General features: G+C 53.1%; 2 protein-coding genes across 7 annotated transcripts in view; both read left to right on the forward strand.

Moving 5' to 3' along the window:
* The window catches only part of TTLL1 (TTL family tubulin polyglutamylase complex subunit L1), a 42,719-nt gene extending 38,919 nt beyond the window's left edge, over positions 1-3,800 (forward strand). For all 6 annotated transcript variants that reach the window (XM_045363505.2, XM_065522043.1, XM_045363504.2 and 3 more), the window contains one exon: positions 3,539-3,800. In XM_045363505.2, the coding sequence (XP_045219440.1) occupies positions 3,539-3,668 (130 nt within the window). In that variant the 3' untranslated portion in view covers positions 3,669-3,800. The remainder of the gene's footprint in view (positions 1-3,538) is intronic.
* TTLL12 (tubulin tyrosine ligase like 12) overlaps positions 1-22,166 on the forward strand; it is a 233,898-nt gene that overhangs the window by 144,564 nt on the left and 67,168 nt on the right. The gene's annotated exons all lie outside the window — the stretch shown is intronic.

The raw sequence follows: 22,166 nt of genomic DNA on the forward strand, positions 1-22,166 counted from the left end.
ATGATCAAAGAACCTCAGCTCCATTTTCAGGTGCAGCCACCTGCAGCAGTAGCAGTTGGTGCTGACTGCGAGGGCCACGTCATCTGAGCGGTGCCGCCCGTCCGTGCCAGGTACTCTGTGTGCCCACAGCAACCCCTCAGAGCCCAGCAGCATCTAGTGGAGGACAATGGCTGCATGAGGTCACTCCCAGCACTTTGGGAGGCCAAGGTGGGCAGGAGGCAGCTGACGTGCCCCAGGCCACGCCATTGGCTGTGGCCCCACAAGGCCTGGCACTTTGCATCTGCCACCTGGAGGTGGACCCTGTTCTGAAGTTGCTGGCTGTACTTTTACAGCCTTTAAAAAACCCTAATAGTGACTAGATTCTTTCTGTGAAAACCCAGAAGAAAAGCCTGCTAGAACAGGAGCTTCGAAGAACTATCTTGGCTCTGATTCTCCTCTGCGTTGGCTCAGTAGGTGGCCAGACCACCCCTGGGAACAGCACATCCCGGTGCCAGCTGCTTGCCAAATGCTCCTTTCTGTTTGTTTTGTTTTTTGAGCTGCACAGATCAGCACAAGTGCTCCGTGAAACTGGTCACCATATGTGGTCCTTTTCTCCATTCATTCAGTACGTTCCTATCTACCAGACCTTGAGCAAGCTGCCGGGGGCAGCCACAAACCAGACGGGCGGTCACCGCAGCCCCCTGGCCACTGAGGCAAACACGGAGGGGCAGTGGAGTGATGACATTTATGAATGTGGAGTCCCCAGTGGGTCGGGGTATCTGATCCTGTGGAGACGGACCAGGAAGGCATCCTGGAGGACCCCCCACCCAGGGAGATTCCAGAGTTCCGGGGGTATCCTGTCTGGCTTCCTTGTGTCATAGGGACTGTGGCTGTGTCTCTCCTTCGAGAGCCAGGGAGGAAGCAAACCCGTGTCACTGTCCTGACAGCCCCACCCTGGTGCAGAGCCTGGATGCCTGTGGTGTCTGCCGCACAGACAGAAGTCAGAAAACGCGGCCAGGCGTGCTGGCTCATGCCTGTAATCCCAGCGCTTTGGGAGACCGAGGCAGGCAGATTGCTTGAGCTCAGGGGTTCGAGACCAGCCTGGCAACATGATGGAACCCCATCTCTACCAAAAATACAAAAAATTAGCCGGGCATGGTGGCATATGCCTGTAATCCCAGCTACTTGGGAGGCCGAGGCATGAGAATCTCTTGAACCCAGGAGGCAGAGGTTGCAGTGAGCCGAGATTGCACCACTACACTCCAGTCTGCATGACCATTTCAAAAAAAAGTAGTCAGAAAATGCTTTCTTCCCTCCTGCTCTTTCAGTCCCAGTTTGCCACCAGAAGCACAATGTAGAAAATGCATTCTTTAACCTCAGAAGTTTCTCTTTTTTTTTTTTTTTTTTTTTGAGATGGAGTCTCGCTCTGTTGCCAGGCTGGGGTGCAGTGGCGTGACCTCGGCTCACTGTAACCTCCGCCTCCCTGGTTCAAGCGATTCTCTTGCCTCAGCCTGCCAAGTAGCTGGGATTACGGGCATGCGCCACCACGCCCAGCTAATTTTTGTATTTTTAGTAGAGACGGGGTTTCACCATGTTGGCCAGGATGGTCTCGATCTCCTGACCTCGTGATCCACCCGCCTCGGCCTCCCAAAGTGCTGGGATTACAGGCGTGAGCCACAGTGCCCGGCCTCAACCTCAGAAGTTTCTAACCAATACTACATTCAACCTGCAGACTCTGGTTTTGGTAATAAGCTTACCATAGAAATCTACCTTTTTCCAGAAGTCCACAAGGTTAGCGCTCAGGATCTGGGTACCTTTTGTTTTTGACATAAATACCTACATACAACCGAAGGTCCTGGTCAGGATGGCCGGCACAGCACACCGACGGATGTGCTTTTACCGGGGCGGAGATGCTTTCCACACTCCTTAGCTCTGTGGGACAAAAAGCTCCGAATTAGGAATCAGAAACCCTAGAGGCCTTTGGGAGGCCGAGGCGGGCGGATCACCTGAGGTTGGGAGTTCGAGACCAGTCTGACCAACATGGAGAAACTCCATCTCTACTAAAAATACAAAATTAGTGGTGGTGCATGCCTGTAATCCCAGCTACTCAGGAGACTGAGGCAGGATAATCGCTTGAACCCAGGAGGTGGAGGTTGCTGTGAGCCGAGATCGCGCCATTGTGCTCCAGCCTGGGCAACAAGAGTGAAACTCTGTCTCAAAAAAAAAAAAAAAAAAAAAAAAAAAAAATATATATATATATATATATATATATATATATATATATATATATATATATATATAAAAGAAGTCCTGGAGGTTAATCCTACCTCTGCCACAGACCAGCTGTGGGAACCTAGGCCCTGAGCAAACCTCTAGAACCCCAGTTTCCCCCCATAGGAAGCAAGTCCTGATGCTGCCGCCTGAGTTGGGAGGGTAATGTGAGTCACCGTGGAGGGGCGGCCCTGTTCCCCAGAGCCTGCTCCCTCCCGCAGCCTGCAATAGGTGCCGGCAGCAATGACCATGCTCCAGGACCCCATGAGAGAAGGGCCCCGCCACTGTGGGAAAGACCCAGCACTTGCCCATTGCTGTGACTGCCCCGTCTGGGGAGCTGCGGGTGCTGTCCACCTCTTCTATACACACAAGTTCAGGCTGTTTCCTGCACTGTTACCTTCTTAGCGCATGCAGCCTGAGGATGCATGAACTTTAATTGGGAAACAGGCAGTTAAAGAAAATGGGGGCTGGGCACAATGGCTCACACCTGTCATCCCAGCCCTTTGGGAGGCCTAGGCGGGCGGATCACCTGAGGTCAGGAGTTCGAGACCAGCTTGGCCAACATGGGGAAACCCCGTCTCTACTAAATATACAAAATTAGCTGGATGTGGTGGCACATGCCTGTCATCCCAGCTACTCGGGAGGCTGAGGCAGGAGAATCGTTTGAACCCAGGAGGCAGATGTTGTAGTAAGCCGAGATCACGCCACTGTATATGAGCCTGGGCGATAGAGTGAAACTCCATCTCAAAAAAAAAAAAGAAAATGGGGAGGGGTGGCGTGGGTCACACTGGCAGAGTCTCTAGCTGAGTGTGCACTGTGGGCCTCTCTGCCCTGGCCTCCCCCGGCCGGTACTCATGTGCTGCTCCCATCTGAAATGGAGTTAGTCTCCCCAGCCTGCAGGTGCCTTGTGTGAAGCATTTCCAGCCAGGTAGTCTCATCTCTGTACCCCGGGCTGGTTCCGTGTCACCTCATTCATGTTGCCTTTGGAGTCCTTGCCAAATTTGACCTGGTGACCTGTATAAAATGTCAGCTTCCGTGGAGAGAGCACTGTCCATAACAACAACTTAACAAGGTTATACACGTAGGCACGGTGGCCTTGGGCAGCATTTGCCGGGCTGCAAAAGCCACCAGGTGGACTGCAGCCAGGTGGGAGGTGGGCGGGAGCTGGCAGGAACCAGGGGGCCCCCTCAGGTCGCTTCTCTGGGTGATGTTGCATTTGGCACACAGCAGCCTGGTCTGTTGCCTTTGAAAGAGAGCCTGCTGTGATCCTGGCTCTTTCTGTCTCCAGGTTCGATGAAGAACTGGCCCAGGGTGATGGGGCCGACCGGGAGCTGAGAAGTCGTCAGGGCCAGTCTCTGGGGCCCAGAGCAGGCCGATCCAGAGACTCGGGGAGAGCCGTCCTTACCACCTGGAAGTGACTCTCACCAGGACCTTATCAAAACTACTCACTCTACCCGGGCCCCTGCTGAAGCCCTATTTTGAAATTTCCCTTTTCTAGAGCTTTTTTCCTTTCCTAAGCCCTGTAAATAAATGAAGGCACTTCTTTGGAAGGGTCTGTAGTCTGTTTGACTATTGCGAAAGGTACCAATTCATGCAGATGTATAAAACTTGCATTTTTTGTTTTTTAATTTTTTTTTTTTGAGACAGTCTCGCTCTGTCGCCCAGGCCGGAGTGCAGTGGCCGGATCTCAGCTCACTGCAAGCTCCGCCTCCCGGGTTTACGCCATTCTCCTGCCTCAGCCTCCCGAGTAGCTAGGACTACAGGCGCCCGCCACCTCGCCCGGCTAGTTTTTTGTATTTTTTTTTAGTAGAGATGGGGTTTCACCGTGTTAGCCAGGATGGTCTCAATCTCCTGACCTCGTGATCCGCCCGTCTCGGCCTCCCAAAGTGCTGGGATTACAGGCTGGAGCCACCGTGCCCAGCCTTTAATTTTTAACCTAAGCAGAATTTTTGTATTAAAAACTCACTTTTTTGGCAGAAAGTAACAGCTTCAGCATGTAATTTGATGTGTCACAGGGTTTTAACATTAAAAAACTTTACACTAAATTAAAAACAAAACAAATCTTATAGACTAGTCGTGCCATGAGAGAGGAATGTATTTAACTGACGGCTCTTTTAGTTCCATCCTTTTTTCCTTGACTGCAATTTTTTTTTTCCTGAGACAGTTTTGCTCTGTCGCCCAGGCTGGAATGCACTGGCACAATCTCGGCTCACTGCAACCTCTGCCTCCTGGGTACTCATTCTCCCACTTCGGGCTCCCACGTAGCTGGGATTACAGGCACTCGCCACCACATCTGGCTAATTTTTGTATTTTTAGTAGAGACGGGCTTTCACCATGTTGGGCTGGCTGGTCTCAAACTCCTGACCTCAGGTGATCTGCACACCTCAGCCTCCCAAAGTGCTGGAATTACAGATGTGAGCCACCGCACCTGGCTTACTTGACTGTGATTTTGAAGAAAACAGGCAACTAGAAATATTCCTCAGTGATTTATCTTTACAAAGGCCTTTGTCTAGGTGATCCCAGGAAGACCTGTGTTCTTTTCTTTTTTCTTTTCAGGCAGGATCTCGCCCTGTCACCCAGACTGGAGTGCCGTGGTGCAATCATGGCTCACTGCAGCCTCAACTTCCTGGGCTCAAGTGATCCACCCACCTCAGCCTCCCGAGTAGCTGGGACCACAGGCACACACCACCACCCCCAGCTAATTTTTAACATTTTTTTGCAGAGACAGAGTTTCACCATGTTGGCCAGGCTGGTTTCGAACTCCTGGGCTCAAGCGATCCTCCTGCCTAAGCCTCCCAAAGTGTTGGGATTACAGGCATGAGCCACCACACCTGGCTTCAGAAAGACCTGTTTCTGCCACTTAAGGTTTGTGGATGAGTCTGTAGTAAATTGAAGCAGATGAGTGCAGCCAGGTCCGGCTGTCCCTTTTATGACATCAGCGGCTGGGTTTGCTGCAGGGAAGCGCGTGGGCAGCCAGGAGCTGTAAGAGGAGCGATGGCTGCGAGACAGGCTGGATGAGCATGGTGTTCTCATGCAGTCTTCTGGTAGCCCAGTGACTTACAGGAGTGTATGGAGAGGACCTGAGTCGGCGGGTAGACGGACAGATGCATCTGAGTAATAACACACGAGTTACATTGCTGTTTCTTTCTTTTTTTTTTTTTTTTTTGAGGTGGAGTTTCACTCTTGACACCCAGGCTGGAGTGCAATGGCAAGATCTAGGCTCACTGCAACCTCCATCTCCTGGGTTCATGGGATTCTCCTGCCTCAGCCTCCCGAGTAGCTGGGATTACAGGCGCCCGCCACCATACCCAACTAATTTTTGTATTTTTAGTGGAGACGGGATTTTACCATGTTGGCCAGGCTGGTCCCAAACTCCTGACCTCAGGTGATCCTCCTGCCTTGGCCTCTCGAAGTGCTGAAATTACAGGTGTGAGCCACCACGCCCGGCCAGGAAGGGCCTTTTACTCACGGTCGTATTAACATGTATTTGCTGAAGCTTCACTCGCTGTCTTGAGTTTATCTTTAAAACTTGCCACCTGTTGGCCGGGCGCGGTGGCTCAAGCCTGTAATCCCAGCACTTTGGGAGGCCGAGACGGGCGGATCATGAGGTCAGGAGATCGAGACCATCCTGGCTAACACGGTGAAACCCCATCTCTACTAAAAAAATACACACAAAAAAAACTAGCCGGGCGAGGTGGCGGGCGCCTGTAGTCCCAGCTACTCGGGAGGCTGAGGCAGGAGAATGGCGGGAACCCGGGAGGCGGAGCTTGCAGTGAGCTGAGATCCGGCCACTGCACCCCAGCCTGGGCGACAGAGCGAGACTCCGTCTCAAAAAAAAAAAAAAAAAAAAAAAACTTGCCACCTGTTTTTGTTGCGATGCTAGTAACAGGAGTTTGTTCTCCCAAATGGCACCAAGGGTATGTCCTTCAGATAAGGGTCTTCCCTAACCCTTGCCCAAGCTCTCTCAGTACCCATGCATGGACGTGTGTTAAGTGTACATGCCATATTGTGTGTGTATATTTTACATATATTTGATGACGTTTCACTGCCAATTAGGGAAAAATAGATCTTTTCAACACATATGGTAGAATAGAAAGTGAGAGAAACAATACAAATGGTACTTGGCTAGACTCCAAATAAACTGCAATTGGTGGACTTTTCAGGCGCTCCTTCTTCACGATCTTACTGGTATGTGCGTTGTGTGTGTTCCCTGGTGTTTAAGTTTTGTTTTGCTTTGTTTTGTTTTGTTTTTTGAGACAGAGTCTCGCTCTGTCGCCCACCAGGCTGGAGTGCAGTGGCGTGACCTCGGCTCACTGCAACCTTTGCCTCTCGGGTTCAAGCGATTCTTGTGCCTCAGCCTCCCAAGTAGCTGGGATTACAGATGTACACCACCATTACTGGCTAATTTTTGTATTTTTAGTAGAGACAGGGCTTCACCATGTTGGCCAGGCTGGTCTCGAACTCCTAACCTTAGGGGATCCGCCTGCCTCAGCCTCCCAGAGTGCTGGGAATACAGGTGTGAGCCACTGCGCCCAGCCGTGGCATTTAGTTTTAATGTGTTTGCTGTTGATAGCAGGTGTGGGATGGAGCCCCCGAGTCAGACTTGGCCTTGTGGCCTGGCTCTGCTGTTTATCAGCTGTTTCCCAAGCCTGTCCCCAGGGTCATTGCGCCTTTGTTTCCCACTGTATAAAATGGGGAGTTCTGTGGCCGGGTGCAGTGGCTCACGCCTGTAATCCCAGCACATTGGGAGGCCCAGAAGGGTGGATCACCTGAGGTCAGGAGTTCGAGACCAGCCTGGCCAACATGGTGAAACCTCTTCTCTACTAAAAATACAAAAATTAGCCTGGAGGCTGAGGCAGGAGAATCTCTTGAACCCAGGAGGCAGAGGTTACGGTGAGCCGAGATTGCGCCAAGCCTGGGCAATAAGAGCGAAACTCCGTCAAAAAAAAAAAAGGGGCCAGGCGCGGTGGCTCAAGCCTGTAATCCCAGCACTTTGGGAGGCCGAGACGGGTGGATCACAGGTCAGGAGATCGAGACCATCCTGGCTAACACGGTGAAACCCCGTCTCTACTAAAAAAATACAAAAAACTAGCCAGGCGAGGTGGCGGGCGCCTGTAGTCCCAGCTACTCGGGAGGCTGAGGCAGGAGAATGAAGTAAACCCGGGAGGCGGAGCTTGCAGTGAGCTGAGATCCGGCCACTGTACTCCAGCCCGGGCGACAGAGTGAGACTCCGTCTCAAAAAAAAAAAAAAAAAGGCCGGGGGCCGGGGGGAGTTCTGTTTGCCTCAGAAACAGCCAATGCCACCCCACAGGGACCCTGCCCGCCTGCCTCATGTGAGGCCTCTTACCCCCCAGGAGGGGGCGTCCTCTGCTCTTACCCCCCAGGAGGGGGCATCCTCTGCTCTTACCCCCCAGGAGGGGGCGTCCTCTGCTCTTACCCCCCAGGAGGGGGCATCCTCTGCTCTTACCCCCCAGGAGGGGGCGTCCTCTGCTCTTACCCCCCAGGAGGGGGCGTCCTCTGCACAGCTGGCGGCTCCACCTCGGCTCCTACACACAGAGGTGAGACACCCTGTTAACCGTTCCCAGCTCTTCCGCCGGGTTCTCAGTTCCATTGTTTTGTTTTTGCCTCTCTCTGGGAGAAGGGTGGAGTCCCTGGTTGGGAACGTTGGCCTCTGAGGCTCCCGGGCCACGTAGTCCTAATGGAGGAGTCACACCAAGTGGTTAGTTTGCTGGTGACCCAGTTGCTAGGTGAGGGTGAGGCTGTGCTAAGTGGATTTATGTCATATAGTGACTGTCTCATTAGTGATGTCATGTTCTGGGCAGATGTTTCCTCTGAGCACTTCCAGGACACGGATGGGAAGGGTGTGGCGTTGGCAGCCGGCCTCGGGAGGCTGTCGGGCCAGGAACAGCCCCACTCAGCGCTAGGCTGGGCCCGAGCAGTGAGCCCTGCTGGGAGCTGTCCAGGAGCCGTTGCTGTTTTCCACTTGTTGGGGTGGGTCCCAGGCCAGAAGGTTGCATCCTGTCGTCGTTTTCACCAAGTCTGATAGGCTTCGTTTTTCCCAATATAAACCCATCCTCGACTGGGCACAGTAGCGCACGCCTGTAGTCCCAGCACTTTGGGAGGCCGAGGCGGGTGGATCACCTGAGGTCAGGAGTTTGAGACCAGCCTGGCCAACATGGTGAAACCCCCATCTCTACTAAAAATACAAAAATTAGCTGGGTGTGGTGGTTCATGCCTGTAATCCCACCTACATGGGAGGCTGAGGTAGGAGAATTGCTTGAACCCAGGAGGCGGAGGTTGCAGTGAGCCGAGATCGCACCACTGCACTCCAGCCTGGACAATGGAGCAAGACTCCATCTCAAACAGAACAAAAAACAAAACCAAACCACCATCCTTCACCTCCTTTGCACACGGGCTGCTCCCCGAGTATTAGTGAGGGCCTGGTGACAAACTTCTCACTGTCTCCCTTTTCCTCCTCTGCCTCCCACCTGGACTCCCGGGGAGACCCCACCAGTCTGGGCCCGCATCTGGTTGCGCTCCACTGGCTGCTGGGACTTTCCTCACAGGGGCCATTTCCCCTCCACACAGTGGTTCTTCAGGGCACTCCATAAAGCCTCCTAAGCTTGCCGCCCATTGGCCTGTTGGCTCACACCGCCACACACCACATCCACCAGCTCCAAACACACACAACGCCTCTCTGAGTCCCCCCAGGGGCCAGCGCACTCTCCACCCTCCCCTCTGGAGCCATTCCCAGCTGTGCTGCGGCTGCCTGGCCCCCTCCCCGCAGCAGCCCTGCAGCCCCTGTGGTCTGGGGAGGCCAAGGTCTCCTGCAGGGCCCCACCTGCTGGTAACGCACAGCGTCTGTAGCTGCTCAGCGACCGGGCACCCTCAGGCTGTTTGTGTGTCACCTAACGTGAACTGTACCCCAGCGGAGGGCCCTGGGGCACGTGAGGACGCTTTGGGAGCAGGCGGGAGCATATCCACCTTTGATTCCAGTCCCTCATTGTGGAAAATGAGGGATTTTGGTCTTCACTGATTTGCCCCAGCCTGAACCATATTAGATCTCACACCCTGTGAACAGTGGCAGCCTCCTGCTTTTGTCCTGAGAAGCGTTCGGAGCACTCCTCCAGTGACAGACGCAAACCCACCTCATTCGTGCTCCTGCCCAGCCGCTGGTGCTCTGTCAGCAGGAGCAAGTCTGCGGGTCCACGGCGTTCCTTCAGGCCGAGGCCCACCCTGCCTGCCACTTGGCCAACTTTCCCCCTGACCCCTGGTTTAACTTACCTGATCTCCCCTCCCCTCCCTTCCCTCCTTTCTTTTCTTTTCTTTTTTTTTTTCTTTTTGAGATGGAGTCTCACTCTGTTGCCCAGGCTAGTGGCGCGATCTCGGCTCACATCAATCTTTGCCTCCTGGGTTCAAATGATTGTCACACCTCAACCTCCCGAGTAGCTGGGATTACAGGCATGCGCCACCATGCCCAGCTGGTTTTGTTTTGTTTTGAGACGGAGTCTCGCTCTGTCACCTAGGCTGGAGTGCAGTGGCATGATCTTAGCTCACTGCAAGCTCCACCTCCCAGGTTCATGCCATTCTCCTGCCTCAGCCTCCTGAGTACCTGGGACTACAGGCGTCTGCCACCATGCCTGGCTAATTTTTTTGTGTTTTTAGCAGAGATGGGATTTCACCATATTAGCCAGGATGGTCTCAATCTCCTGAACTCGTGATCCACCCGCCTCGGACTCCCAAAGTGCTGGGATTACAGGAGTGAGCCACTGCGCGCAACCTAGTTTTGTATTTTTTTTTTTTTTGAGACAGAGTCTCACTCTGTCGCCCGGGCTGGAGTACAGTGGCCGGATCTCAGCTCACTGCAAGCTCCGCCTTCCGGGTTTACGCCATTCTCCTGCCTCAGCCTCCCAAGTAGCTGGGACTACAGGCGCCCGTCACCTCGCCCGGCTAGTTTTTTGTATTTTTTTAGTAGAGACGGGGTTTCACTGTGTTAGCCAGGATGGTCTTGATCTCCTGACCTCGTGATCCGCCCGTCTCGGCCTCCCAAAGTGCTGGGATTACAGGCTTGAGCCACCGCGCCCGGCCTAGTTTTGTATTTTTTTTTTTTTTTTTGAGACGGAGTCTGGCTCTGTCGCCCAGGCTGGAGTGCAGTGGCGCGATCTCGGCTCACTGCAAGCTGCGCCTCCCGGGTTCACGCCATTCTCCTGCCTCAGCCTCCCGAGTAGCTGGGACTACAGGCGCCCACAACCGCGCCCGGCTAATTTTTTGTATTTTTAGTAGAGACGGGGTTTCACTGTGGTCTCGATCTCCTGACCTTGTGATCCGCCCGCCTCAGCCTCCCAAAGTGCTGGGATTACAGGCGTGAGCCACCGCGCCCAGCCAGTTTTGTATTTTTAGTAGAAACGGGGTTTCACCATGTTGGCCAGGGTGTTCTTGAACTCCAGACCTCAAGTGATCTGCCGTCTTCCACCTCCCAACGTGCTGGGATTACACGCATGAGCCACCGTGCCCAGCTTCCAGCCAAATGTTTTTGAGTGATGGCATTAGTGTTCTTAGAGATGTGCCTCTGGGGCAGATCAGAGGATGATGGAGCTGGTGAGAGGCTGGAGGGAGATCTGGCAGTGCAGACCAGAATGTGAACTCAGTCTGGGCCCTGGAGCCTGGAGGAGGGGAGTTGCGCACAGGGAGCCTGCACACCGGGTGGAGGGGGACCTGCAGAGACGAGCAGTTCTCAGTGGCCCAGTAGGGGGCGCGTGTTAAACGGGGTTTGAGCCCTGAACATAGAAGGAGGTAAACTGCAAAGCTAAAGTAACAAAAGTGCTTTTCAGGAGCTGTTCAGAGAGGCCAGGCTACTCATGGTTATGAACAATGCTGCCTCGAGGCCATGGCTGAATAGCAAGAACATCACCGGGCAGCTTCTCTTCCTGCACCTTGTACTAGTTCTTTTTGTTTTTTTGAGATGGAGTCTTGCTCTGTTGCCCAGGCTGGAGTGCAATGGCGTCATCTCGGTTCACAGCAACCTCCACCTCCCAGGTTCCAGCGACTCTCCTGTCTCAGCCGGGATTACAGGCGCCCGCCACCGCGCCCGCCACGACACCCGGCAAAATAATTTTTGTATTTTTAGTAGAGACAAGGTTTCACCATCTTGGCCAGGCTGGTCTTGAACTCCTGACCTTGTGATCCACCTGCCTCGGCCTCCCAAAGTGCTGGGATTACAGGCGTGAGCCACCATGCCCAGCCTGACAGCTCTTTTTTTTTTGAGACAGGGTCTCACTCTGTCGTCCAGGCTGGAGTGCAGTGGTATGATCACAGCTCACTGCAGCCTTGACCTCCTGGGGTGATCCTCCCACCTCAGCCTCCCAAGTAGCTGGGATTACAGGTGCATGCCACCACACTCTGCTAATTTTATTTTATTTTATTTTATTTTTTGAAACAGAGTCTCACTCTGTCACCCAGGCTGGAGTGCAATGCTGTGGTCTCGGCTCACTGCAACTTCTGCCTTCTGGGTTCAAGCGATTCTCCTGCCTCAGCCTCCCAAGTAGTTGGGATTATAGGCACGCGCCACCACATGTGGCTAACTTTTGTATTTTTAGTAGAGACAGGATTTCACTATGTTGGCCAGGCTGATCTCGAACTCCTGACCTGTCTCAGCCTCCCAAAGTGCTGGGATTACAGGCATGAGCCACCATGCCCGGCTGCTAATTTTTTATTTTTTGTGCAGCGACAGCGTCTCACCATGTTGCCCAGGCTGGTCTTGAACTCCTGGCCTCAAGCAATTAGCCTGCCTTGACCTCCCAAAGTGCTGGGATTATAAGTGTGAACCACTGCTCCCCTGAAGTGGTATCTCATTATGGTTTTGATTTGCATTTTTTTCTGACAGTTAATGATGTTGAGTATCTTTTCATATGCTTATTGGCCATTTGTATACCTTCGTGGGAGAAACTGTTTTGATATTTATTTTTTATTTTTCTTGAGACAGGGTCTTACTCCATCACCTAGGCTGGAGTGCAGTGGCACAATCACAGCTCACTGCAGCCTCAACCTCCCAGGCTCAGGTGATCCTCCTACTTCAGCCTCCTGAGTAGCTAGAACTACAGGCATGTGCCACCATTCCCGGTTAATTTTTTTTGTATTTTTTGTAGAGATGGGGTTTTGCCATGTTGCCCAGGCTGGTTTCAAACTCCTGCGTTCAGCTGGGCGTGGTGGCACACGCCTGTAATCCCAGCACTTTGGGAGCCCGAGGTGGGCAGATCGCAAGATCAAGACCATCCTGGCTAACACGGTGAAACCCCATCTCTACTAAAAATACAAAAAATTAGCCGGGCGTGGTGGCGGGCGCCTGTAGTCCCAGCTACCTGGGAGGCTGAGACAGGAGAATGGCGTGAACCTAGGAGGCGGAGCTTGCAGTGAGCCAAGATTGCACCACTGCACTCCAGCCTGGGCAACAGAGCGAGACTCTGTCTAAAAAAACAAAAACAAAACAAAAAACAGACAAACTCCTGGGCTCACATGATCCGCCCACCTTGACCTCCCATAGGATTACAGGCAGGAGCCACCATGCCCAGCCGCATGTTTAAGGGGGTGATTTTTGTACTGCTCATAGGAAATAATGACTCCTCTGTAATTCTGTGGTTTCAAGAAGGCATCATTGCCTCTTCCATGAAGCGTTTCCTGGTGACTCTAGTCTCCACTGGTCTCTTCTTTCTCTTCTATTTTATTATTATTTTAAAAATACGTCCGGGCGCAGTGGCTCAAGCCTGTAATCCCAGCACTTTGGGAGGCCGAGACGGGCGGATCACGAGGTCAGGAGATCGAGACCATCACTGGCTAACACAGTGAAACCCCGTCTCTACTAAAAAAAAAAAATACAAAAAACTAGCCGGGCGAGGTGGCGGGTGCCTGTAGTCCCAGCACTTGGGAGGCTGAGGCAGGAGAGTGGCGTAAACCCAGGAGGCGGAGCTTGCAGTGAGCTGAGATCCGGCCACTGCACTCCAGCCTGGGCGACAGTGCGAGACTCCGTCTCAAAAAAAAAAAAAAAAAATTAGAGATGGGGGTCTTGTTATGTTGCCCAGGGTGGTCTGTAACTCGGCTTCAGTGATCCTCTCATCTCAGCCTCCCAAAGAGCTGGGATTACAGGCATGAGTCACCACGCCCAACCTCTCTTGCATTTTAAAGCATAAATCAGATTCTATCAGAGCCCTAATGCCCTCCAAAGGCCTCCCCTGGAACATAAATAAACTCAGGTTCCTCACCTCTCTGGCCTCCCCCTCCACCCCCTTCCTTCTGCCCTTGCTGGTTTTGCTGGAGACACAGCAATCTTCAAGCGCCGTGCCCCTCCCTGCCTCAGGGCCTTTGCATGGCAGGCCCCTCTACTAGAATTCTCTTCCCCCATCTCTGCAGGCCTGGCTCCTTTCATCATTTGGAGCAGCCTGTCCTGTCTTCCACCTTCCCAGAGAGGCTCTCCTTTTTTTTTTTTTTTTTTTTTTTTTTTTTTGAGACTGAGCCTTACTCTGTCACCCAGGCTGGAGTACAGTGGCATGATCTTGGCTCACTACAACCTCTGCCTCCCGGGTTCAAGCAATTCTCCTGTCTCAGCCTCCTGAGGAGCTGGGACTATAGGCACCCGCCACCACGCCCGGCTAATTTTTGTGTTTTTAGTAGAGATGGGGTTTTACTATGTTGGTCAGGCTAGTCTCGAACTCCTGACCTCAGGTGATCCACCTGCCCTCAGCCTCCCAAAGTGCTGGGATTGCAGGCGTCAGCCACCATGGCTGGTCCCAGAGAGGCTCTCCTGATGGTCCCTCTAGCCCCACTTTCTTACCACCTTCTTCCGTTTTCTCCAAAGCACTCATATCCCTGAGATGATCCAGGTCAGGCATGTGCCTCTGTGCTTTCTCCCCGGCATAGCCTCCAGCTCCACAGGCCCCTGCCTGGTCCCAGCCTGACACGCTTGCAGCACTGATAGGTGATGGCTGAATGACTGTGGGAACCAGGCCGTCTACTCATGTGGGATGGTCCTTGCCCTCCTGCTGTGTCGCTCCTATTGCCTGGGTCTTTGCTATCCATCCCCAGGCTGAGATAAGGGGGAACTGGAGGGCAAGGGCCGAGTTCTGTTCTCCATGCTCAGGCAATGCTGGTCACTTGTCAAAGTGTTTATGGACAATGTCAGAGCAGCAAAAACGGAGGGAGAGCAGCTGGCGGGCGAGGGATGATTGAGAAATCAAAGACATTTAGTCTCAAGGAGGAATGAGGGGCAGGGCGCGGTGGCTCAAGTCTGTAATCCCAACACTTTGGGAGGCCGAGGCGGGCGGATCACGAGGTCAGGAGATCGAGACCATCCTGGCTAACATGGTGAAACCCTGTCTCTACTAAAAAATACAAAAAACTAGCCAGGCGAGGTGGTAGGCACCTGTAGTCCCAGCTACTCGGGAGGCTGAGGCAGGCGAATGGCGGGAACCCGGGAGGCGGAGCTTGCAGTGAGCTGAGATCCGGCCACTGCACTCCAGCCTGGGCGACAGAGCGAGACTCCGTCTCAAAAAAAAAAAAAGAAGGGATGAGTTAGGTATAACACAAAGGATTTCAGAGGCTGTTAGGTGATGAGGGGCAATTCATGACATGTGTGTGTTTCTGGGGGCCGAGTGAGGAGCAGGGCACAGAAGGAATGGGCGAGGGGCGCTGGCTCCACGGAGGGAGGGAGTGCTGGAGACAGGGAAGCCCCTTTGGCCTTTTGGGGTCTTTCCAGCACAGCCGCAGAAATCACACTCAGAGAGGTGTAGGTGAGGGCTCAATTACACTCATGGGCCCCAGAGAGGAAGGCTGGCCCTCATGTAGGGGGCTGGATGGGAGGAGCCCACAGGGAGCGGGCCCACCTAGCAGGTGCAGGGCCAAGAGAGCGTGAGGGCCTGAGGTCCCGCAGGCAAGTGCCTTTCCTGGGGGTCAGGGCGGAAGGCACTAGCCAGAGACGTGAGCAGATCTCGCCGGTGTGTTTCAAAGTGACTGGGTGACCCTCAGGGGAAGGCTGGAAGGGAACCTGGGGCAGGGACCAGGCTTATTCCACGGGGCTGCCTGGCTGCCAGGGTGGGGTGCTCTCAGCCTGTGTGTGGGGATGTTGAGGTGTCAGGGCAATAGGAAGGGTTAAAAATGGGCTAATCTCTTGCCAGGCACGGTGGCTGACGCCTGTAATCCCAGCACTTTGGGAGGCCAAGGCGGGCGGATCACGAGGTCTGGAGATTGAAACCATCCTAGCTAACACGGTGAAACCCTGTCTCTACTAAAAATACGAAAAAATTAGCTGGGCATGGGGGCTTGCGCCTGTAGTCCCAGCTGCTGGGCAGGGGCTGAGGCAGGAGAATGGTGTGAACCCGGAAGGCAGAGCTTGCAGTGAGCCGAGATCGCGCCACTGCGCTCCAGCCTGGGTGACAGAGCAAGACTCCATCTTAAAAAAAAAAAAAGGGCTAGTCTCGGCCACGTGTGATAGTTCATGCCTATAATCCCAACACTGGGAGGCCGAGGCAGGTGGATCACTTGAGGTTAGGAGTTCAAGAAGAGCCTGACCAAGATGGAGAAACCCCGTCTCTACTAAAAATACAAAATTAGTCAGACGTGGTGGCGCATGCCTGTAATCCCAGCTACTTGGGAGGCTGAGGCAGGAGAATCACTTGAACCTGGAAGGCAGAGGTTGTGGTGAACCGGGATCACACCATTGCACTCCAGCCTGGGCAACAAGAGCGAAACGCCGTCTTAAAAAAAACAAAAAACAACAAAAAAAACCTGCTAATCTCGAATTCCTGGACTCAAGCGAATCCTCGGCCACCTCAGCCTCCCAACGTACCGAGATTACAGGCATGAGCTACCATGCTTAGCCGAATGTTAGGGGCCAGGGGATGTCTCCATTAACATTGCCTGGGTATGGCATGGTTCATTTTGTGAGGTAATGAGTCTCCCATCAAGGGCAAGTTCAAGCAGAGGCCGGATTCCCCCCAGGGGTGCGTAGAAGGGACACATGGAAAAGATGGCCTTTCTGCCTCTGAGTGCCCTCAGCTGAAGGCCATGTGTTGCACTGACCCAGCTTTCAGGGGAGACCAGATTTTGCCCTGGGACTTCTGGGACAGGGAAGGACAGCACCAGCCTGGGAACTGAGCGACACAGAGAAGCCAGGCCGAGGACAGGCCGAGCTCCGTGGCCCTGAGAAGGAATTTCTGCTCGCTGCTTGTTTTGTTGAATGTTTCTCCCCACTGAGCAGGGCTGCCCCATGAGGGCAGGAGCTCGTCATCACAGTCCCCTCAGTAGCCCCAGTGTGCAGAACGGTGCCAGACACCTCCAGAGAAAAAACCTGAGCTCTGGAATTAGGAGGCCGTGGAGGCACTCCCTGCCCACCTAACTGGCTGTGTGAGCTCAGGTTGGCTCCGTCACCTCTCTGAGTATATTTCCTTGCAGATGGTGACATGAGGGTAATGGCTATTCCTACCTCCCAGGTGACCAAGTTTGCACACCTGTGCCTGGGTCTGGTTGCTTTCCGGCTATTGTTAGCCGCCATGAAGGCATACCTGCCATTGGGTGCTGCCCCTCCCCTCCCATGGTTTCCCGGGCAGGCAGTTTTCAGACCCTGCCCACCACCTGCTGGCTTGTGAGGAAGAACAGCCCAGCTGGTGGAGCTGGAACATGGGCCAGTGCCAAAGGCGGGTAAGCTTGGGGCTGGCAGAACCCTGGGCTGGAAGAAGGCTGAGTTACAGCCATAAGGTCAGGGGTGTGTTGTGGTGACAGGACAGGACATCCACTTCCAGCCTGGAGGGTGCCGTGTCTCACATTTGGCACATTTGGGCAAGTGAGCCCAAGCAGAAAGGCTTTGGGAAAGAAAGGAGACAGGAGGGTAGCTGGAAATTTTTGACTAACAGCTGTCCAGGAATCCCTTCATCATGGGAGAGTCCTTGGGGTATCAGCCCCCTGGCTTGGCCCCATCACTCAGCCTGGAGTGGCCTTCCCAACTACAGGCACTGAACCTTCGGGCACCCCTGTGCTCCTCACCATCTTGCCCCAGAGCCACAGCTCATGCCATACCTGTGTCCGGTATGGGTGTCCCCTCCCCTTTCCCTCACCTGCTGAACTCCTGCTCGATCCACCCAATTAAAACACATTTCCGGCCAGGCGCGGTGGTTCACGCCTGTAATCCCAGCACTTTGGGAAGCTGAGGTGGGTGGATCACGAGGTCAGGAGATCAAGACCATCCTGGCTAACGTGGTGAAACCCCCGTCTCTACTAAAAATGCAAAAAAATTAGCTGGGTGTGGTGGCAGGCGCCTGTGGTCCCAGCTACTTGGGAGGCTGAGGTAGGAGAATAGCATGAACCCGGGAGGCGGAGCCTGCAGTGAGCCGAGATCGTGCCACTGCACTCCAGCCTGGGTGACAGAGGGAGACTCCGTCTCAAAAACAAAAACAAAACAAAACATTTCCCTGAGGCTTTCAGCCATCTTCTGACGTAGCCCCTGCCACTGTCCTCTGCCTGCCCTTGACATTTCAGGCTTTGAATAGCACCCAGGCTGGATAGGCCAGCCTGGCCAACATGGTGAGACTCTTGTCTCTACAAAAAAATAGAAAAATTAGCGCGATGTGGCGGTGTGTGCCTGTAGTCCCAGCTACTTGAGGGGCTGGGGAGGGAGGATTGCTTTAGTCCAGGGGTTCCAGGCTGCAGTGAGCCAAGATCTCACCCCTGCACTCCAGCCTGGGTGACAGAGCAAGACTCTGGCTCAAAAAAAGAAAAGAACTATTAAGCTTTGAAAAGACATGGAGGAGGCTGGGCGCTGTGGCTCATGCCTGTAATCCGGGCACTTTGGGAGGGCAAGGCAAGCCGATCATTTGAGGTCAGGGGTTCGAGACCAGCCTGGTCAACATGGTAAAACACCGTCTCTACTAAAAATACAAAAATTAGGCTGGGTGTGGTGGCTCACGCCTGTAATTCCAGCACTTTGGAAGGCTGAGGCAGGCCAAGCATTTGAGGTCAGGGGTTCGAGACCAGCCTGGCCAACACGGTAAAACCCCATCTCTACTAAAAATACAAAAATTAGGCCGGGCACGGTGGTCCACGCCTGTAATCCCAGCACTTTGGAAGGCCCAGGTGGGCAAATCACCTGAGGTCAGGAGTTTGAGACCAGCCTGGCCAACATGGCAAAAACCCATCTCTACTAAAAGTATAAAAATGAGCCAGGCGTGGTGGTGGGCGCCTGTAATAACAGCTACTCAGGAGGCGGAGGCAGGAGAATCGCTTGAACCCAGGAGGCGGAGGTTGCAGTGAGCTGAGATGGTGTCACTGCACTCCAGCCTGGGCGATAGAGAGAGACTCAGTCTCAAAAAGAAAGGAACAGACATGGAGGAAACTTAAATGCATATCACCCAATGAAAGAAGCAAGTTGAAAAGCTACGAATATTATGATTCCAACTCTGAGACGCTTTGGAAAAGACAAAACTATGGAGATGGTAAAAAGATTGGTGGTTGCCAGGGGCTTGGGAGTGAAGAGGGAGAGATGAAAACATGAGGCACAGGGGACTTTTAGGGTAGTTAAACTACTATGTATGATGTAGTTATGCATGGGTCAAAACTCACAAACTACAACACAAACAATGAACCCTAATGTAAACTGTGGACTTGAATTCATCATAATGTGTCAATATTGACTCATCAATTGTAAAGGTACCACCCTAATACAGCATATAAAGAATAAGGGGTGGCTGGGTGTGGTCCCTCACACCTGTAATCCCAGCACTTCGGGAGGCCGAGGTGGGCGGATCATTTGAGGTCAGGAGTTCGAGACCAGCCTGACCAATGTGGTGAAACATCCCCTCTCCACTAAAAATACAAAAAGTAGCCGGGTGCCATGGTGCATGCCTGTAATCACAGCTACTCGGGAGGCTGAGGCAGGAGAATCACTTGAACTTGGAAGGTGGAGGTTGCAGTGAACCGAGATTGCGCCACTGTACTCCAGCCTGGGTGACAGAGTGAGACTCCATCTCAAAAAAAAAAAAAAAAAAAGGCCGGGTGCGGTGGCTCAAGCCTGTAATCCCAGCACTTTGGGAGGCCGAGACGGGCGGATCACAAGGTCAGGAGATCGAGACCATCCTGGCTAACCCGGTGAAACCTTGTCTCTACTGAAAAAAACAAAAACAAACTAGCCGGGCGAGGTGGTGGGCGCCTGTAGTCCCAGCTACTCAGGAGGCTGAGGCAGGAGAATGGCGTGAACCTCAAAGGTGGCTTACAGTGAGCTGAGATCCGGCCACTGCACTCCAGCCTGGGCGACAGAGCGAGACTCTGTCTCAAAAAAAAAAAAAAAAAAAAAAAAAAAAAAAAAAAAAAAAGCAAAGCTACCTAACTGCAGTTTGACAAAGACAGCAGGTCATGGAGGTGCCTTTGCTCCTCAAAAAGGGGTGCTGCGTTTAGGGATCTCCAGGAAGGAGCACCATCTGCCAGATGGGCATGCTGGCAGGTGGTGGGAGCTGCAGGAACCGAAGAACAGAGACGGAGAGGGCATGGGGGCTCAGTGGGCAAGGGCATCACAGAGCAAGCTCTGGAAACATGCTGCAGACATCCAGCCTGGCTCCAAGGCCAGTGCTCATAGGTGTGAGAAGGGCGTGGCTTTGAAGCCACACATGAGCTACATGACCTTTACCTCTGAGTCTCAGTTTCCCTAACTGCAAAGTGGGGAGATTGTGAGGAAACCTGAGGTGCCGTGTATAAAACACTGAGCATGCGGCCGGCCACTGTGGAGGGAATTAGTTGGGTGGCAGTCACTGGGACCCTCCCTGCATGCCCAGTACAGGGTCTGCCCCCATGGGCAATTGACTAACCCACCAGCTGTGCAAATGAGTGGTGGGTGGCTGTGTCACAGGCCTGGTCCTAGCCTGGCTGCCCACTGTCTGGGCACACAGCAGGAATGCTGTGACCTGTAATTAACCCAGGCCAGGCTTGGCAGGCAGGCAGGCTCTCCCCGGTGCCCACATGATACTGCCATCAGCCTTAATGAGTGCACGTGCTGCAATCTGAAACCTGAGCCAGGGGCTGGAACCAGTTGCACAGAGAATAGAATTGTCACAACAGGAAGGGTGTGTTCAGAGCCTGCTGGAGGAGCGGCAGGAGGGGACCTGGGCCTGCTGTCCCACACCTAATGCCACCCAGAGGCTAATGCCACTCCAGCCTGGGCGACAGAGCGAGACTCCGTCTCAAAAAAAAAAAAAAAAAAAAAAAAAAAAGAAAGTGCTAAGATTGGCCAAACGCAGTGGCTCATGCCTGTAACCTCAGCACTCTGGGAGGTCAAGGCAGGCAGATCACTTGAGGTCAGGAGTTCGAGACAAGCCTGGACAATATGGCAAAACTGCATCTGTACTAAAAATACAAAAATTAGCTGGGTGTGGTGGTGGGTGCCTATAGTCCCAGCCACTTGGAAGGCTGAGGAATGAGAATCACTTAAACCCAGGAGGTGGAGGCTGCAGTGAGCTGAGCTCATGCCACTGCACTCTAGCCTGGGTGACAGAGTAAGACTCTGCCTGAAAAAAAAAAAATTGCTGGATGCTGGGATTACAGGCATGAGCCATAACGCTCAGCCCTAAAACAAATATTAACTTGAAATTGTAAAATAACCTGTACATCAATACATACATTATACGATGTATACCGGCCAAGTGTGGTGGCTCACAAGCACTTTAGGAGGCCAAGGCAAGTGGATCACCTGATGTCAGGAGTTCAAGATTAGCCTCACCGACATGGTGAAACCCCATCTTTACTAAAAATACAAAAATTAGCCAAGCATGGTGGTGGGTGCCTGTAATCCCAGCTACTCAGGAGTCTGTAGCAGGAGAATCACTTGAATTCGGGAGATGGAGGTTGCAATGAGCTGAGCTCTTGCCACTGCACTCCAGCCTGGGCAACAGAATGAGACTCTGTCTTAAAAAACAAACAAACAAAAAAAAGTGCTGGGTGCTGAGATTACAAGCATGAGCCATGGCGCCCAGCCCTATAACAAATAAATGTTATTAACTTGAACTTGTAAAATAACCTGTACACCAATACATACATTGTAAATTGTGTACCAATAAAAATAAAATGCCTGCCAGGCACAGTGGCTCATGCCTGTAATCCCAGCACTTTTGGAGGCCTAGGAGGGGGCAGATCACTCGAGGTCAGGAGTTCAAGACCAGCCTTGAGGCCGAGCGCGGTGGCTCATGCCTGTAATCCCAGCACTTTGGGAGGTTGAGGTGGGTAGATCACAAGGTCAGGAGTTCAAGACCAGCCTTGCCAACATGGTGAAACCCCACCTGTACTAAAAATACAAGAAATTATCTGGGCATGATGGTGCATGCCTATAATCCCAGCTACTCGGGAGGCAGAGTTTGCAGTGAGCCGAGATCGCACCACTGCACTCCAGCCTGGGCGACAAGAGTGAAACTCCATCTCAAAAAAAAATACACAAACAGCAAGTTGTTCCATAAACCTGTGCCCAAGAGCTTAAAGGACATCCCCTCCCATCATCCTGGGACAAAGAGATGAATTGGAATCCCACCGCCCCCACGCCCCTGCCACACACACACATCCTTTATAAGCCACATGGCTATGGGCAAGCCACTCACTTCTCAGCTTCAATGTCCTCATCTGGACAGGGAGTGATAGCTCACCCCTGCTTCATGGGATGCTGCTGGAACTCAGTGCAGTCACATGGAGGAAGCGCTCAGTGTGCATGCCCGTCACGGCACACAGTAAGTACTGGCTCTACCAATGCTGGTTCCTGGCCTGGGCTGTCATGGCCCTAACCCAGAGCCGCCTCCTGGTCTGTGAAAGAGGAGAGCAAGCCACTATCTAGCACTATCTAGCACGAGTTGCTTGAAGGTGGGGAGTAGTTTTCCTTCATGCCCAGCATGGTAGCTCACGTCATG

Source organism: Macaca fascicularis, chromosome 10 (genome assembly GCF_037993035.2).
Source record: "Macaca fascicularis isolate 582-1 chromosome 10, T2T-MFA8v1.1".
Taxonomy (NCBI): domain Eukaryota; kingdom Metazoa; phylum Chordata; class Mammalia; order Primates; family Cercopithecidae; genus Macaca; species Macaca fascicularis.